Source organism: Musa acuminata, chromosome BXJ3-3 (assembly GCF_036884655.1).
Source record: "Musa acuminata AAA Group cultivar baxijiao chromosome BXJ3-3, Cavendish_Baxijiao_AAA, whole genome shotgun sequence".
Classification (NCBI taxonomy): Eukaryota; Viridiplantae; Streptophyta; class Magnoliopsida; order Zingiberales; family Musaceae; genus Musa; species Musa acuminata.
In genome coordinates, this window is record NC_088351.1 from 39,233,177 (window position 1) to 39,252,600 (window position 19,424).

Sequence of the window (19,424 nt, forward strand, 5' to 3'; positions counted from 1 at the left end):
GTCAATTTTTCTTTTGTCTTCTGCATCGGCAAAACGCCACCTTAACCTTCAGGCAATCTCAGACCTTCCATCCTCTTTTCTCACACTCCAATAGAACAATTCCCTCGTTATCCATTAGTTAGCCACTCCCGTATGTCTTCTTCTTCCAAGCACCTCGTCGATCCTCATATGCAGAAGAAAAGGAGCGTCGTATGTTGATATATAGCCACTCGTCTTCTCTCTTCCTACCTAAAGCTTCTCTCGTAGCATATGCTCAACCGGCCGGCGATCGGAGATCGATGTCGACGCAGCAAGTTTGCTACGTTCACTGCAGCTTCTGCAACACAATCCTCGTGGTAAAAGCCGCAGCCATCTTCCTTCTCTCCCTGACAATTCGATCTGGTCTCTACTTGTTCAAGAAGGATGTACATATGCGTAGATAGCTCCAACTTTGGTCATGGATGAAATTTCCCTTTTCTAAGACTATTTTTCATTAACATTAGCTTTAAATATACTGAGAGAAGAATATTAGGTTACATGACCGATCTGATGTATCTGCTCATGTTCTTGAAGGTCTCTTAGATGATAATTTTCTCTGTCTTGAAACCCTAATCTGCATTGGCATGGCTATGAACATATATAGAGAGACGCGCCTTTAGATTTCAGTAACATGAAACATTAGAAGTGAGTTGAACTATGGCTTCAGAAGCAGCAAATGTTTGGGATTCCTACAGATCTGATTCCCCCAACACCTCGGAGAAGTCCGAGCTTCATGCATGTGAACCCAACTAAAGGACGCAAAAATCCAGCCAACGTTTCTTGATGCTTTGGTGTCGTTCAAATGCTACTGTTTCTTCTCTCGTAGCTTTCCTTCTTTTTGCGTTCGGTCGGACACAATAAGTTCATCATTCATATCTATCGCAAAGAATGTACAGCTTCACGTAGATAGATGTGAAGATCTATTAGTCTGCCGTACGTGTGTCATCGCATCATCTTTCCATTGTTTTCTTGGGAGCAACGAGGCCCGAAAGCATACTGCAAAGAAAAAAACACGTTTATTTTGTTGCTTGCAACGTGGAGCTTCTTTCATGTCAGGAAGCTCCTCGGGAAGAGAGAGAACAAGAGTTCAGATAGGAACATTGGAGGATACTCGGGGGAGATTTCTATAAGAACTGAGAAAAGAAGTCACAAAGAGTCTTTCTCCTCAGCTTCAAGTTCTTGATATTGGATAATTATTTTGATTCATTAGTCTCTACGCTAACATCTTTCCATAAACTTCTCGCTAAGATTTTGCTAGGTTAGATTCTGTGCCTATAGATAGATGAAATATATCTGAGTTCATGAGCTATTTATGTGAAATCATGGTTCCTTATTATTCTGAGATTTCTTTTCTCAACCTATAACTCCATTTTTGTTTTCCTTGTTGATATTCTAACTACAGGTCAATATTCCATGCAACAACTTGTTCGACAATGTGACAGTACAATGTGAGAACTGTGCAAATATGTTGTCTGTCAATTTTGGTGCTCAGTTTCAGAGACTCCCTCTCCAAGATATTCAGGTTCTACACATTTTGTTATGATTCAAACATATATATATTTGATCTGTTTCTGTGAATGCTGCTGTCTGAGATTAGAACTCGGAACAGAAAGACAGCAGCACAGTATAATGTTCATCAACTGAGGTCATGACTTGTTGGCAGCATCACAGTATAGGATCTCAAGGACTCCACAGGGATTGTGGATCTTCTTCCTCCAAATGCGCCGGGATAGATACGATGAACTCAACGAAGAGCATCAAGCAACAAATGCTTCGAGTTCGCAGTAAGCCTCGTGCATCATCCTCAGATACACGAATCTGACACTCAATACTCCCCACAAAATCAAGATTTTGATGTGTTTGATTTGTTGGTTTCTCATTTCCTTTCGCTTCTTCTCTGTACGATCTATGTGGCGCTCAATGCAGCAGCAGCAGCAGCAGCTGGGAAAAGACGTCGCGTGCCTTCTGTGTACAATAGATTTATCAAGTGAGTGCTTTAAACTTTGGCTTCGATCTTTGGTTTGATTGTGCCAACTGATAAGGACAGACTACTTTTAACTCTGACATGTACCGCATGTCACTTTGCTGTTCCTCTTTTGCCCACAGAGAAGAGATAAGAAGATTAAAAGCAAGAAATCCTGACATTAGCCATAGGGAAGCTTTCAGCACTGCAGCAAAAAATGTAAGAAGTTCTTCATGTTCTGAGATCACTCGGCTTTTAGGAAAGAACGATGACAACATATTAGGATAGCTACTATGCTGAAACTACATTTTTCCTGCGAAGGAAATCGACCTAAAATGCATACTATTCGATCAATATCAGAGATTTCTGCTTTTCTTTTAGAGCAACTTTCTACCGTACTCTTTCTGATAAGTTTCTCGAGAAAAGAAAAGCTTATGCAGCAATCCGATTACTTACTCTGTGTTCTTTGCAGTGGGCACACTTGCCTCGCATTCATTTCGGGCAGTCTGTCGAGGGGAATCAACAGTTGTGGTGATACAATGATTGCTGTCAAACACGAAGGGATGGCAGTCACTGTTTGTGTGGCTTCTCACGAAGAACATGCAACTATCAGTTTGCAATGGGATTTAGACCGACAAAACATTCACAGTGAAAAGTAATCTGAGGCAATACTTTTATATCTTTCCATACTTTTTCTAAGCTTCAAAATCTATAATTTATGCTGTTGATTGTGTATATAGCTTTTTTACATCCATATCATCTCTTCCATCGCTAAATTAAGAGTAATAGCCACAGCATGATTTGATTGACCTCAACTATTAACCATCTTCATTTAGTCTAAACCTCTTTTTTTAAAGAAATCCTCTATTCTATTGGAAAGGAACATATTAATATATTCAAGTTAAAACTTCTTCAATAATTCTTCTTATATTTTATTTTTTTCAGCAAAGAAAGGAGAAACTTTTTCCTTTACTATAGCTTCCTCTTCTACTGCAACTTCCTTTTCTACTACATCTTCTTCCTTCTTCTTTTACTATAGCTTTCTTCTTTGTTGTAGTCGTCGCCATCGTCGCTGTCGCAGTCGTAACAATAGTACTCCATTTGTACCATAATTGCATCAAATCAATATATATTCGAGTCGTATTCTCTCCTAAATTAAGATTTTTTAATATATATATATATATATATATATATGAAAAGAATATTATGATTTTAATATTAAATTAATATTTACATTAGGTAATAATTGAAGGTTGAATGTGTTAGATACTTTGACAAATTACTATAAATCTTCTTAGTTGAATCCTATCTTCGTTATTTACCCTGTGTAAAAAAAATTATAATTAATACTATAAAATAGTACGCTATTGAATGGTTAGTATGATTTAAATGTGAGTAAGAAGAGAGAGAGACAAAGAGAATCTATGATTCGAATTCGAATTCAAATTTAATTTCATGGGTCAAATCTATCATTAAGACATATAAAAATTCCTCATTGCATAAATAATCGGATGATATCATGCCAAATTCGTGACCTGAGGTCTCAAAAATGGTACTTCTCTCTCATCTTCAAATCAACTGACTCTCTAAAACCCATCAAACTACACTTTGATCGGATCCATACCGTAAAATATAACACAAAATATACATTATATTGTCATATATTATTATTTCTATTATTATTATTCATCGTCATCAATAATAATAATAATAATAATAATAATAATAATAATAATTATTATTATTATTATTATTATTCATCGTCATCATTTATGTCGCCGGTCCCAACCGAACCGAACAACGCCCTCCAACTACTCCGTCATCAATAAATAATGGTGGAGAGGACACGACGACAGAATTCGAAAGTGTCGATCGCTGAAGCCCGTACCCGGAGCCTCCACCGCCGCCGGATTACGAGCCTGAGGAGAGCAAGACCCGCCGATGGCGCCGTCGGCCGTCGTCCTCGCTGGATTAGTCATCGCCGCAGCGGTCTACTGCGGGTTGGACCCTCTAGGCCACAGCCCAATGGTGAAGTTCCCCGGCTTCGAGACGTACCCGGTCGAGCTGCTTCCATGGTCGGAGTTCCCCGCCGTGCGGGACCCGGAGGATCGGCTCCGGGGAGCGGAGGTCAGGTTCCTTAACCAGGTGCAGGGCCCGGAGAGCATCGCCTTCGACCCGCGGGGTCGCGGGCCCTACACCGGCGTCGCCGATGGCCGGGTGCTCTTCTGGAACGGGGAGTCGTGGGTTGACTTCGCCTACACTTCCCCCAACAGGTAGGTTGGGTTTTCGATTTCGCTTGGTGCTTTTTGATGTCTTCCTACTTTACAATGAGTAGTAGAAAGTATGCCTTTCGAGAGATTTGGATTCTATGCTTGCAAGTAACGAGGAAGGACACTTCAGTCTCGAGGTGGACCAGACTTTCTCTCTCTCTCTCTCTCCTTCCTCTTTGCATCTCCTTTCTATTCGTTGTATTGAAGAATAGAAAAGAGATGCACAGAGGAAATTCTGGCTACATCGTTTGACCTACCGTTGATCTCCAGACGCAAAATATGTAATCTTTTTTGCTGATGGCTTTGATTCTAATGCTTAGACATAGCGACACAGTAAATATCGACTTTTTTCTTAGTTTTGTTGGTCTGGGCCAAATTGATGTGCTCCTGATTGCAATGAAGCTATTGTTACCCATACGAAGTAACAATTTTACTACTTCATGTCTTCTTTCTCGACTGGAAATTACCAGAAGTAGTTCTATTGGTTTACTGAAACAAGAAATATTAGCAAAAGTAGACAATTTCTTGAAAAAAGAAGGATTATAGTTTTAGATCATTTTGTGAACAACAGGAAGGGTTGTATTTTGCAGATGGTCTGGTTTACATGAGGTTTAGTTATTAAGTTTGTACCTATTGCCTCTTATAAGCAATCTGTATGGTGTCCACACAATTTCTCGATAACCTGTTTCTAGGAGAATTCAGAGATTTAACAAACGATATCCATTTTGGACTCCGGGGTCACTGCATAAGAAATGAATGTCTGGATTGAACGATCTGCTTGGCTAGGACTGTCTATCCGTGAAGCAGACTTGTACATTGCATCATTTTCCATACAAACAGAAGATAGATATCTCTCTGCAAAATGTGGTAGCCTTTTATAGTTTTAGCCTGAAAACTTTGTTGATCGTTCTCATTGTTTGTTGATTGTAGGTCAGAAATATGTAACCTGAATCCGTCACTTTTTAGTTACTTAAAGAATGAACATATCTGTGGACGACCATTAGGTCTTCGATTCGATAAAAGGACCGGAGACCTGTACATTGCTGATGCCTATTTTGGCTTGCTCAAAGTAGGCCCGCAAGGTGGCCTGGCTGCACCACTAACCACAGAAGCAGAAGGAGTCCCATTTAATTTCACGAATGACTTGGACATAGATGAGGAAGGTAATGTTTATTTCACAGACAGCAGCACGAAGTACCAGAGGAGGTACCTTTCTTCAAACTTCTAACACTTCATTTACTTGATAAAATCAATGTTGCTATTTTTCGCTTTGATTGCTATCAACCTGTTAACGTATGGAAAAGATTATGATCCCATGTAACCTCAGTAGATTGTACTAAAATTATAATTGATGTTCCTCCTATGATAGCCTTCTATGCTTATTGAAGTTTACATCGAATACCTTGAGAATATTTTCCTGTAATAGTTGCCATACTTAGTATTAGCATCCATTCGTAGTGGAATCACACTGCATTGGTGCTTGATGTTCAGATTATAAATCAAGATCACCGAATTATAGCGTAAACGTGTTTAACCACGGATAATCTAGTCAATTTAGTTTTATTCATTTTATTTGTAGCTGGATTTTGTTGTTTTTTTCCTTATGTTTTAGCATTCAACTCTGGTCAGTCTTTTCATCTCAATGTCTTTGTTTAAGCGCTTATATATCAGCATGTAACTCCCAACTGACATCAGAATTTTATTTGAGTTTATTTTTGGATAAAATCTGGAGGGAAGTCCCATTATGGAGATTGAAATGATTCATTAGAGTATAATTGAAGTAAAATTAAAACAAAAGTAAAAACATAAACAAAAGAAAAAGAACTGGACAGAGACAATGGACCACTCACAGCATTGAGGTCAAGAGATGGACTGTTGAATTCTTTGCAATTGTTGCTTTCAGTATGGAAGTTTCATCTGTTCAGTTCTATCCAAAGAATCCATCACCATACTCCTGATCCCTGCATGTTTGACTGGAGTTCGTTCTAAATCTGGTTTGGTATGCACGAGGAACAGATTCCTTTATTCAAGCACTAAATTAGGAATCTTCTCAATGATGATGAGAAATAATGATCTTACATATCTAACTTCTAATGGCACCTTGCTGTTTGTTTATACCAAGGTCTGCAATTTCATACCGTACCGGAGTTTCGACGTTCGCTCGGTACGGTACGAAATTGTATACCGAGTGGTATACCGAATATATATATATATATATATATATAAATAATCCGAAAAAGGCGACGTCACCAAAAAAGGCGACATCGCCGAACGTCACCTTTTTCTAATATATATATATATATATATATGAAAAAGGTGACGTTCGGTATTGCCTACCTTGACTTTATACCATAGTGGCCGTGCAAATTAACACAATTACCGATAACTCTCCTCCCACACCTTTACTAACAAATGTTTGCCTGTTATCATGCTTCATATTCTTATCTTCCACTACCTAAATCACACATCCCACTTTTTACATAGGACAAAAATATTGGAAGAATAGATATAATCAATCATTCAGTGAGTGCATCTCTTGTGCTGTCTAGTAAGGTATCTTGGCAATCTCTATTGGATTTATAGTTTTGAGATTCATTAAGCAGATATTTACAGATTTTACACGACTGCAAAGTTACAGAGATAAACAAGTAGAAAAGTAGTTATGCGAAACAAGATATTGTAGTGCTATAACAGCTTTTATGAAACATCAATGAGATGATAGTGGCATGTAGTAGTTGCTTTTGAGTTTTGAAGAGCATGGGCCTCAGTATTACAGTAAGGTTTCTTGCCTTGTAGGCATCACTGGCTCTAGACACAGAAATGAACTTCCTCGCTTGGAAAGCTGAGCTCAGCATCGGCTCTACATCACTGAATTACCATTTTCATAATGGTTGATTTAGGTGTATTACCTAACATATTGGCCTCTAAATATGTGAACTGGTTCTGAGCATTACTACTAAACATTAACACCTTTTGACAGACAGTATGCAATAGTGTACACTGTATAACATCGGATTTGGTTAGTCCTTACCGAAAACGATCTTCCTTATTTTGATGTTTAGCATTCTTTTCAACTAGTGGAGGGGTTTTGCTTTCTCATTTCTGTCATCAACTATTAAATGCTAGTTAATGGAATCCCCTCCTAAGGTAAATATGAAATAAGCAAACACCATTATGTTATGATCTACAATTTGGTTCCAGTTTTTATGAATTAAAATGAAAAGGCAATCATTCTTTCCTCCACAGGGAAATAATAATTTTATGATCATCGTATGTTTTTACGTTCCATAAAAAGATAGAAAAAGCAGTTATTCTTTCCTTCGTAATCGAAGTCCCAAATTTACTAGTTCAATGCGAAAATAACTGTTATTTGTCTTCCACCACCGGTGAATATGAATCAGTGAATGGTTATGTGCTATTCTTTCTTGCAATTATGTCTGCTCTGTGGAACTGTTCTGTTAATTGCTCTAGTGAATTTCTCTACATACTTGCATGGCATAGCTACATAATTAGAGAAAATATGTCAGTTTGTTCTAGACATATATCGTTATGCTAGGCTTCACTTTCTGTCAGGATTTATTTGTTCAAAATTATTTAAAAGCAGAAAAGATAAACTTTGTATGTGCTTTCAGGAACTTCATGCAACTAATATTTTCTGGAGAACCTTCTGGTAGGCTTTTAAAATACAACCCGGTTACAAAAGAAACAATTGTCCTTCATCGGGGCCTTCAATTCCCCAATGGTGTGACGCTAAGCAAGGATGGATCATTCCTTTTGTTCTGTGAAGGATCACGTCTCAGGTTGGTCTCCACATCTTCTTATTCACCATTTCCTTGTGTAAATTGAATCAGACAAGCATGCACTTGCAAGTGTAGGTTGAATAGATACTGGCTGAAGGGAGAAAAGGCAGGTACATCGGATGTTTTTGCATACCTCCCTGGATTCCCGGATAATGTGAGGACTAATGAGAAGGGTGAATTCTGGGTGGCGATTCATTGTCGTCATTCTACATATGCACATCTTATGGCTGATCATAGCAAGTTGAGGAAATTTTTTCTGAAGCTCCCTATTCCGGTCAAATATCACTATTTTATGCTGGTCGGAGGCAGACTTCATGCGTTGATCATTAAGTACGGCCCGAATGGGGATCTACTGGAGACTTTGGAGGACAAGGAAGGCAAGGTGGTTAAAGCAGTCAGTGAAGTGGAGGAGAAGGATGGGAAGCTTTGGATAGGGTCTGTTTTGATGTCTTTTATTGCTGTGTACTGATCATATCCCAGACACATGTACTCGACATCACATAGCACCTTCCCTGAATTCTACATGAATTGCAGAACATGCAGGTTGGTGAATGCATTAGGTCAGAAGATGTTCTTCTTTCTCTGCGCATAAGTTTGCTTCCTGTCTTAAGGAAATTATGAGTTATTACTACTTGCAGATTTGTAATAACGTTTGAACACTCTTGGTAGATTGGTGTTTGACTTGAAATCCTGACGAATGCATTTTGCTTCTTTGTTCTGATCCTTGCTTCCTATTTGTCCATGTCTCCTCCAATTCTTGCAGGTTTAGAGTTTAATCTTGCATAACATGTGTTGTTCAGCTTTATGTTGGGATGCTTCAATTGCTTCTCTGTGTCTTTACTTTCCTTATTTTGATGTGTATACCTCTTTGATATTTTTCTTATAAGATACCTGTATTGTATTGATTGACGTGAGAATGACACTCATCGGCGTACCCACATGGCGTGGACGGGACCCACTGTTGCCCGTTCACTCACAACATGGGTTCTTGAGGTGATTCCCGTAACCGGGTGTCCGTCAAAAGTCTTTCCTATCCTGCTCACCTTCTCTTCCCCTTCGGATTGGACACTGCTGTCGGGCCCACTAAAGTTCTCCGCGCAACAAAACACAGATCATCTTCGGGATCGGCTTTTGTTCACGACTGGTTTATCTGACGCGACGTTGTACCATCGTGTGGATCTGGTGAATGAACGGCTTTCATGGACCTTCACGGTGGCCCCCGCTATTTACTATTTCATCAGAACCGTCCAATCCTATACATATAGGGCCGACCACGTATTTATTTATTTAAACCACTGTCTCGAGGTCCTCGGTCGAACAAACATTTGAACTAACCGACGCGGTGGATGCGATTCGACACGGTCCCGGCCGACCCGATCTCGGCGTCCCGGAAAGATGAGAACCGCGAAGACCTCCGTTCCGATCCGGCGACCTGCCGCCGTCTTCGTCCTCCTCCTCGCCGCCCTCGTCTTCGCCGCTATCGTCGTCGCCATTCAGTCCTCCTCTTTCTTCATCGGTGAGCCGCCGCTGCGACGAGAAGTAAGGTGGAGCTCTAACCGCTCGATCCCTTCTCGTTCTTGATGTTCTACCTGTTTCTTGGTTTCCAGGAAGCCGTAAATCGCTTATCGACAGCGAGGAGATTCGGATCCTGTCAGATTTCCAGTCCCGCGTTCAGCAATGCGTGGTATGCGCATCTTGGTCTCTTCTCCGCTTCTCTTTGGTGGTGGATTTGACAAATGCCATCTATACTCATGTCCAATTGCATCATTGTCGTCAGGTGGTTTTATATAAGATGGAAATAGCAAAGAGTATTTAAGTTCCCTTAGGGCTTAAAGAGTGTCATTTTGTTCTATTAGCTTTGGTTCTCAATTTCTAGAGGATTTTAAGTTTTGGGTGAACACCTCTTGCTTTCTTAAGATTGCCTAATTATAAATTATTTAATGTAGGGAGACCTCTTTAGCATTTCAGTTCCCGGACTTAGAAAATTTATTTTAAAATCTTTATAGTAATGAAAGTAAAATATTTATCCTTATTTACTCTGATGTCATCAGCTTTACCGACGGAAGATATAGCACGTGACAGCATGTGTAGGAACGATAATTTCAACGTCTCAAGCAAGGCATTTCTGTCGTTGCTGCTTTGTATGTGTGTCGACATTGCTCTACATGTGCGTCGGCGAGAGGTGAGGCAAAGGCCTTGCGTCTCGCTGATGCAGATGTAGAGCCGCGCTGGAGGAGGAAGAGGAGGGAGTGCGACGGCGGGAGATGAGCCAAAGAGAGAGGAGGAAGAGGACGAGGATGATGGCGACGTCGACGTAGATGCATAGCGGTGTCGCTGTGCTCTAGATCTATTGCTTCTGCTTTGCATTGCCCTGCATCTACGCCAGTGTCAACGCAGATGCAAATTGGTGCCAATGCAGATGCAAACCATCGACATCTACGTTGACATCTACGACTTCTGCTCTGCATCGGCCTGCATTTGCGTTGGCGCTGATGCAAATGCAAACGACGTAGATGTAGAGCGTCGACATATGTGGCTTCTACTCTGCATCGCCTTGCAATCTGCGTCGACGTCAACGTAGATACAGGCGACGAAAGGGAGAAGAAGGATAAGGGATCGAGGAAGGGAGGCAGAAGGATGAGCGTCGCTCTGCATTTACATCGGCACCGACGCAGATGCAGAGCAGAGCAACGCTGCTATGCATCTGCGTCGACACCGTTTTACATATGCATCGGTGCAACCATCATCCTCGTCCTCTTCCCCCTCTCCCTTTGTCTTACCCCCCGTTGTCGCTCTCCCTCCTCGTCCTCCTCCTACCCCCGCAAGAAGTTACATAAGTTCCTCAACTCCACCTCCAAGATTCCACCCTGCCCGTCTCTGTAGACATCCCTATGTCGTTCTCGTTGACCATCACCACAATAGCTACCCGCAGCCCTCGGTGGCACTATCGGTTGCCATTATTACAACAGTCGATTAAGAAGTTTTAATTATGGCATAACAAAAGAAAACATAATTGGGATGTTGAAATTACCTTTTTGCCCATTGTTTTCGTGTCATTCCTGTATGTATTGTCATGTGTTGTATCTTCCGTCGGTAAAGCTGACGGTGTTAGGGTAAATGGAGTTAAATGCTTTTATATGTATAGGGATTCCAATATAAATTTTTTAAGTCTAGGAACCGGGATGCTATAAAGATCTAACCACAGGAGCTAATTTGTAATTAGCCCTAAAGCTCAAGCTATCATAGATTCTTGCTACAGTAACATATGTTATGTTGTATAGATAAGTTGCAGGTTTCAAGAGTAGGTTAGCTTTATATAGATGTTTCAAGCTAATTACACATAACTACTTGTTCAATCTTTGAAATCTATTGGTTAGATATATACATTTATTCTTATCAAAAAGCATCTGCAATAGCAAATTAATATACATGCTTGATTCTTTCTTGAAGTTGCTTATAGCATGTTGATTATAGTAAATAATGCTCTTTAGACAACATTTGCTAGTTCGAATAATTAAGCAATCAGCTTGTTAAGTCTAAACCCAAAATGTTTAGACATCAATTAATGGTAGATTCATCATACTTTTATAAGTCAATCTAAGTCTTAATCTACTTTCGATGTGAGAGAAAATTGAGGTGTTATAATCTTCCCGACTTAATGACTTGACGTCCTCGTCAAGATCCAATATATCCCAGAATTGGACTTTGGCATGGTGCACATGAGACCTAACTTAGTGGTGGCTTTGAATCGTGACTTGTTCTCTATCTCATCCACAAGTAGCACTTACGTACTCGAGTCCCTCACTATGCTTAGTACTGGTCAACCTTGATATGATTTGTCACGATGCAGCATGATGTAGTGATTAACCCATTAACTCATTGAGTCAAGCCCAAAATGTTTAAGTCCAAGCTGATGGCTATCAGGATCTTATAAGTCAATCTAAGTCGTAGAGGTAAAGCTCTATCATTAAAATTACTTTGAGTTTTGAAGCAAATTAGAGAATAAATGATTATTTAGATTATCTTAGAAGATAGAATATGCATGAAAATATAAAAATGAAAACGTGTAAGAAGAGAAGCAAATAAATTTTTGGGTTTTTAGATAGGTTCACTTTTTCTTGGCTCTAAGTTGTGGACATTTGTCTGTCCACTGAAGATTTTTACTAATGAAGAATCAGGCTGAAGGAAACTGAAGTGTAAGTGATAAAGACAACTTCCGTTTTAATGAGCTTAGCAGCACCAAAAAGCCCTCTTAAGTTTGTGCAGGTAGAAGCCATTTGTGTCAACAGTGCTCCCGGTGGAACTAGTCAATCTGGAGAAGGCTTCACAGCCTTGAGTTGATGCATTCTTTAAGGTATAGCTTGAGCGCTTGGTTTCAAACAAGATAATTTCCTGATGTTCGACAAACTGATTTCTTTTACAAACTACTGTTCAGATTAATAGATCTGCCCCTGTGCATGGTTTACCTGGTCATGATGCACACTAGATGGGCTGGGCCCTTGAATGGATCTGACGTCCCTCAAGTTCTATGACATCTAGCAGCAAAATCTAAGGGCATGGTTCAGAGTTTATTGTTGTGCCTGGATGACCTATGCAGTGTGCATCACAATGATTCAAGAGAAAAGGCAGTAAGGATTACTTTGCCCAGTGACCCAGTTACCTTAAGGTGTTTCTTTCTTGGGCTATATTCACCACTAGTTATAGCTGCCTGACTTAAAATATCACTTTTGATACATTGTTTTAGTTTCTACCATCACAAAACAGTTGTCCATGCACCAAATGTACTAAATGAAGATTTTAATGATGAAGAAATAAAGTTGTTTGACTCCAAACTTGTTTCTGGATATTTATTCATAGCAATACTATGTTTTAGAATTTTAAATGGTTATTTGTGTTGAAAGTTAATCATAAAGATTAGTTAGCATCTCATATTCTAATCAACATCTAGGAGTCTAGGAGGATAAAAGCAAATCTGATTATTGCAAAATGTAATGCTTTTATGCTCATAATGTATCAAATTGATTGTCATATCCATCAATAAATTTGCTTGTATTGGTCATCTACATCTTCACACATATGCATCGACCTTTTTTACATTCTATTATACAATTAGAATCTGTTCTTATTTAACATTGAAATATATAAATTCAGCCTGTTTTAGTTGGTACTGACCGTGGAACTTTCTCTAGGCAAGCAGAGGACTTGGCCTTACCGCAGACATCATTGACCACTGTAAATTGGTCCTTAAATTTCCTGAAGGCACAAATAGTACATGGGTCAAGCTCTACGATCTGCTTTTTCCAGGATTATAACATGTCATTTTCTTTCATTTGTATGAAATATACTTTCGTTAAAGAACCTGTCTCAGATTCAACCTTATTCTCTATTTTTGCAGTATAATGCACAGTTTAAAATTTTTGAGCCACTGGAGTATAAATATGATGTCTGTGAAGCCATTCTTCTATGGGAACAGGTTCGATTCCTTTCAATAAATTATCGATTTGTTTTCCATGTTATGCACTAAAGACCAAAATTTTGCCAGTATCGTAACATGACTACGGTCTTGACAAGGGAATACCTAGATGTACGACCGGATGGATGGTTAGATTATGCTGCAAAAAGAATTGCACAGTTGTGAGTTACCATGTGTGCAAGGCTTTCTTTTGTGATTTAGTGCTCAAGGTGACTCAATAAGAGCTTCTATATGTTATCTTGTTTTTAGGGGTGCAGATAAATGTTATAATCGCTCTATTTGTGAGGAGCATCTAAACTTAATATTACCTGCAAAGCCTCCCTTCCATCCCCAGCAGTTTCGGACATGTGCAGTGGTTGGGAATTCTGGGGATCTCTTAAAAACAGAATTTGGACTGGAGATTGATGGGCATGATGCAGTCTTTCGAGATAATGAGGCTCCTGTTAATGAGGTAGAGTGTGTTGATTATTTTTGTTTGATCTATATGTATGACTGTAACTATTTATTTATGTTTGAGGCTTAGCAATTTCAGCTTCATCTTTCTGAGATTCTTTCTATATTTTCTTATATGTATTCAGAAAGAAAAGTAGTTTGAAATTTCTGGTTTTATCTGACACTTAAATGATAGTTTATTGAAATGACAGCTTCTTTAAGGACCTAACAACGCTTGGTTCCAGACTTTGTCTCCAAGGCCTGGTTCAATAATATAGTTCAGCATCCAAAATATACTGTTCACTTTCTGGCCTTGATGGAGTTCTCAATACCAGTGTATACAAGTGATACAACTTATCAGAGAAATGCTAGATTCAAGATGCATTAGTTTTCAAAAATTTTTAAGATGTGCCCATACTTACAGACCTCATACATATATCTTGGTGGATTCAAAGCATCCTGTTTTCTTGTTTTTATTGTGTCATATAGATGTTTTCTGAATGTTTTTGTTGCTAAACAAATCTCACAGGCATTATATTGTTGTAAAACTGAAGATACTCCCTTATTGATACCTAAGCCACCTTGTCTATTGTTTGATTGGCCTCCATAACGCAATTACTATTAGCTACACTGCATCACTTAGTAATAAGTTTTTATCTACAGTCCTGTTCACATTGTCAGTTTCCTGGCAATGTAGACACCATCATGTTAGGCAGATCCATCTGACTTGATATCTCCCAGATTGAGCACTTCACCAGGCCTCAGAAGCAGAAGCTTACGAATAGTTTGGATCTACATCCTGTGATTACCAACTAATCTTTATTTGTCCTTCTGCAGAAATATGCCAAACATGTTGGACTGAAAAGGGACTTTCGCCTAGTTGTAAGAGGCGCTGCTCGTAACATGGTTGCTATTCTCGATGGATCTTGTAAGATTCTGGCTACATATACAAAAATTACTGTGATCATATGCATTAACATCTCTAAAGCTGCTAATAATTGTATTTGATAAAGCCTAGGCATGTTAATCACAAACAATATTGTTTTGTAAGAATGTGAAGATTTTTGCTCTATGAAAATCATATGTGCAAGTTAAAGTTCTTTATGTTTTTAATGCCAAGTTGAATTTGCCAAGTGTTTTTGTAGGTGATGTCTGACTCTGCAATGTATAGCGTAAGGGCCTGATTAAGCTTGATAAGTTTTTGATCATATTGCTCGTGAAATTCTCAACTCTGAATTTCGCAAAATCTACGTCTTAGAGCATCTGCAAGTAATTTTGTTGGCATTATTGTACTTTGGTTCTAATGATATGAAAATTTAATAAGAACAAAAAATGTTCTGTTTTCATACTGATTTAGACATAGAGTGACCTTCTTCAGTGCATAAAAGAATAGCTGTCAAAGCAGAATTTGGGTGCATATGGTGATTCTTGAATATGTGATCTGCACTTGGCGCACCATCAGCTTACTGAATAAGAATGTGTTAACAGACAGGAGCTCATGATAGACTATCTAGGGTCAAATACAGTTCAAATATGGACATAACTTGAGGAAATGAATTATTAATATGTTTTTCTACTGTCCGTGGACATAAGTTCATTGGTCAATAACAGGCCTGAGATTAAAACCAAAAAACTTTGGACAAATTTAGCAAAATTATGGAATCAACTTGGTTAGATGTTTAATAAGAAAGAAGTGAAAAAATGTAGAGAAGGCATGATTCTATATATGCAAAACTGTATGCGAAGGAAAAAGAAATTTAATGCTACTAAAAGATTAGCATATAATTTTGCAGCTTCCAAAAACTTCTCAAATAGTCCTAAATGATTCTATGGAACCAATTGTTAAATTTACGAGTAACTGAATAATTATCCAACAATTTTGAATTATTCGACTTAAGAGTATGGCGAATTGTTCGGGGAATTATTTGATAAGGTAGAACTATAGTCAAATTGCGAGCTTCTAATATTTCAGTGAATAATTTATTTTCTACTTGGCTACAATTGCCATATACTGTGGCATTGTAAGATGTTATTGTTATATGTTTGTTGGCATGCTGTTCCACATAGTCATTGGATTCCTCTCTTAGGATAGAAAATTTTGACAGATATATTATTTAAGGCATATGCATACAAGAATTGGTCATATGCAAGTCTTGATGTATTACTTCTGTTCTCTATGAAGTATTTATGGATATTATCTTTTTAACGGTTCACATGTTAAGTCTTAACAAATCTTGAGTAGTCATTATTATTCTCTTAGGTTAACGTAAAGTAATTATTTTGCATCTGTATATGAAAATTGCAGCTGATGAGGTGCTTATAATCAAGAGCGTAACACACAGAGATTTCAATGCAAAGATAAAGGTGATCGTTTAATGTCACCAGCCCTTATTATTAGTTGTTTCTGTGCACTATGGTGGGCATCTTTAGATATTTTATTTATATACAATATATTCTTTTTATAGTAAAATCTAATAGGGTTGTATTGCCTCCATTGCAGGAACTTCCAAATCCTGTTTATCTTTTCCAAGGTATCGTCTTAAGAAGGGGTGCTAAGGGAACCGGAATGAAGTCCATAGAATTGGCTCTCTCCATGTGTGACATTGTTGATATATATGGTTTTACGGTGGATCCCGGCTATACAGAATGGTCAGTATATTTCTAAGAGCGAATGTCTACCAAATTCAGTATCACCATGCAAATCAACAACCAAGCATGTTTTACCATGTCTATCATAGTTCTACTAGGTTATTTTAACTGGACCTCGTGTTTGTCTCTATTTCTTAGACATCCATAATTATGTCCGTACAGATTGGAAGGCTTGAAATCTTTGCATGGTAATAATAGCTTATTGCATCTGCTTAAGAGTCTTTAAGATATCATCGCACATTGCTGAAATTTCTGATCACCGTATGTATCGTAAGTTTGATTCTCGTACAAAAAACATTTTATGCTTCATATTTGTTTCTTCTAGGACACGGTACTTCTCGACTCCAAGGAAGGGGCACAATCCATTGCAAGGAAGGGCTTATTATCAACTGCTGGAGTGCCTCGGTGTAAAGACCTCTGTGCGACACTCGATTGGCCCGCGCATAATTTACTAACTTTCCACATTGTTGTCCATGTAGGTCATCAGGATCCATTCTCCTATGAGAGCTCCGAGGAAGCAGGATTGGTCAGATGTGCCAGGCAAAGAAATCATAACAAGTGCTCACACGGCTGCGTTGCGTTTGAAAAGAGAAAAAACTGGCCAAGAAGGTGATATGGGACCCTTTGGTAATTGCAAGGTATGGGGTACGGTAGACCGAGATGGACCAGTGTCAGGATCTCCCGACATGGCTGACGCTCGCAGCAAGTCAAATTACAGTAAGTGGGAGCTCCTGCCACATGAGAGCTTAAGAAAGGAAGCACAAAATCATTATGCCCAGATGGGTCGCGTTTCTCTTTACAAAATGGACGGGAACAAACTGGATGATCTCGTCTGTGTGAGGCACAGCTTTTAATCTGAAGTTTAGTGATAAATAGGGGTTCTGATTCAACTATCGGTCCCATGAAGAGACAGACAGGGGAGCAAGTGGAATGAAGCTGCATTAGTGCTCGAGGAGGTTAGGTTAGAGAGCAGGCCTTGGTGCTCCGCAGGACGAAACTACTATTACAAAGCAAGAGTGGCTTCTGCTTTATTGGATGGATTGAATTGGGAGACTGCAGAACTTCTCCCTCGAGAATATTTACTCAAAGACATTTCCAGGCAATATCGATGCTTTCATTCATTGGTACCGGTCGTTTCAACTTTTCATTGGACGATCACCTTGTTCTTCCTATAGCATCTTCTGGTGGTACCAATCATACAACGTTTTCTACAAAAGCATTAAATAGTATAGCAATTGTTTCTGTCATTTCGGTATTTCGAATTTTTTTTTTCTGTTTTTTGGCCTTACTGTAGTTAGTTATCTTTAATATTCTGATTTTTATATTTTAAAAAGTTACATTAGCATCCCTACATTTAGGTTTATTTACTTTAACTGTATCAGTTTTATCAACGAAAATAAAGATAAAAATATAATTTTAATGTTCCGATGATAATAGACAATGGTGCTACTAGTGTCAATGCCGATATAGTTGTTGAGTAGTTCTTTCGTCGTTCTTTATTTGTATCGACGCTTCATCGTCATGGAATCAAAGTTCACTACCGAAGCCATCGCGAAGATCCATCATCTATCAAAGTAAGATCCGGAAATGCATGCCCTATCGGATGTTGTCGGCGTCGTGCCCCTCCTTGTCACTCACCTCCTCAACCACCACCACTCATTCGTGGCCCAGGAGAATGTTGTTGCTACCCTCCTTAACTTGTCCATCTCTGCTTGCGAGGTGCTCATGTGCACCCCAAGCATTCTCGACGCCCTTGTCGTTGCCCTTCGTCTCCTCTCCCATCGTCATCCAGCATGCCATTGCAACCCTTTATATTAGCGTCTTTGCCTTGCTCTTCCCCCTTGTGCTTACCTCGCTATCACTGCTAGCTATAGTAGGAGGACTCGTTGCTCAATCTTTACGTTGACATCAGTCTCATCTCCTTTTGTTGGATTATGAGTCTTTGGCCTAGCTCGATAGCTATCGACATATCGATGGCATAGAATGAGCCCAAGTTTATGTTTGACCCATGAAGGCTCTGGCCAATGATGACAGTGAGGTGAGCACGAGGGGGAAGAGCAAAACAGAGGCGCTATTGTAAAGGGTTGTTGGACGACGACAAGGGAGAGGAGGCGAAGGGCGATGATTAGGGTGTCGAGAGTGCCAGAGGTGCACCTGAGCGCCTCGCTAGTAGAGATGAAGAGATTGAGGAGGGCAACAATGACATTCTCTTAGGTCGCAGAGTGGTGGTGGTTGAGGAGGTCGGTGGTAAGGAGGGGCACGACATCGGCGTTGACGAGGGGGGCTTACATCTCCATGTCCTGCTTCGATAAGCGACGGATCCTCGCGATGGCTTGGGTAGCGAACTTCGATTCCGCAACGACAGAACGTCAACGTAGATGCAGAGCGACGAAAAGGTCGCTTGACAACCGTATCAGCATCAACGCTAATGGCGCTACTGTCCTCCACCACCGAAACGTTAAAATTATCTTTTTACTCTTTATTTTCATATTTTTATTAGTAAAACTAACATCGTGAGAGTAAATGAACCTAAATAATTTACTTTCATAATTATATTAAGACCAATGTAATTTTTTAAAACATAGAAACCAGAATACTAAAGACAACTAAATAAGATAATCTATAATTAAGGCCACGTTGTTCCAACTCTTGAGTTCCTGTACGTTGATCCTCTTTGTTGTCGTCGACAGATTGATTACTAGTCTGCAGAACTGAAGGGAAACCACACCTGTGGAACAGTGAACTCATTCGCAGTGTCAGCTGCAATTAATACAAAGGAATTCTGCAAACATGAAATGCTGGTTCCGAAGCACAAATCA

At 39.3% G+C, this 19,424-nt stretch overlaps 3 protein-coding genes across 5 annotated transcripts; all 3 read left to right on the forward strand.

Moving 5' to 3' along the window:
* Positions 1-2,716, forward strand: LOC135633702 (axial regulator YABBY 5-like). 2 transcript variants are annotated; one of them, XM_065143513.1, is made up of 6 exons: positions 1-335; positions 1,421-1,540; positions 1,682-1,802; positions 1,948-2,005; positions 2,125-2,200; positions 2,454-2,716. In XM_065143513.1, exons 1-6 carry the CDS (start codon positions 192-194, stop codon positions 2,514-2,516), a joined length of 582 nt encoding a protein of 193 aa, XP_064999585.1. In that variant the 5' UTR covers positions 1-191; the 3' UTR covers positions 2,517-2,716. The 2 variants fall into 2 exon arrangements, with proteins under 2 accessions (XP_064999585.1, XP_064999584.1); XM_065143512.1 differs by having other exon boundaries at positions 2-335; positions 1,945-2,005.
* A 1,065-nt stretch (positions 2,717-3,781) lies between these two features.
* Positions 3,782-8,770, forward strand: LOC135633701 (protein STRICTOSIDINE SYNTHASE-LIKE 3-like). The gene is made up of 4 exons (XM_065143511.1): positions 3,782-4,254; positions 5,182-5,457; positions 7,884-8,051; positions 8,127-8,770. The coding sequence occupies exons 1-4, from the start codon at positions 3,923-3,925 to the stop codon at positions 8,518-8,520; spliced, it is 1,170 nt and encodes a 389-aa protein (XP_064999583.1). The 5' UTR covers positions 3,782-3,922; the 3' UTR covers positions 8,521-8,770.
* A 586-nt stretch (positions 8,771-9,356) lies between these two features.
* Positions 9,357-17,947, forward strand: LOC135633700 (sialyltransferase-like protein 5). Of its 2 annotated transcripts, none has more exons than XM_065143508.1 (11): positions 9,357-9,567; positions 9,659-9,735; positions 13,241-13,327; positions 13,447-13,524; positions 13,594-13,685; positions 13,774-13,975; positions 14,794-14,884; positions 16,262-16,320; positions 16,457-16,605; positions 16,931-17,012; positions 17,085-17,947. In XM_065143508.1, exons 1-11 carry the CDS (start codon positions 9,447-9,449, stop codon positions 17,457-17,459), a joined length of 1,413 nt encoding a protein of 470 aa, XP_064999580.1. In that variant the 5' UTR covers positions 9,357-9,446; the 3' UTR covers positions 17,460-17,947. The 2 variants fall into 2 exon arrangements, with proteins under 2 accessions (XP_064999580.1, XP_064999581.1); XM_065143509.1 differs by lacking the exons at positions 9,357-9,567; positions 9,659-9,735 and adding exons at positions 11,309-12,405; positions 12,487-12,679.
* The last annotated feature ends 1,477 nt before the right edge of the window (positions 17,948-19,424 follow it).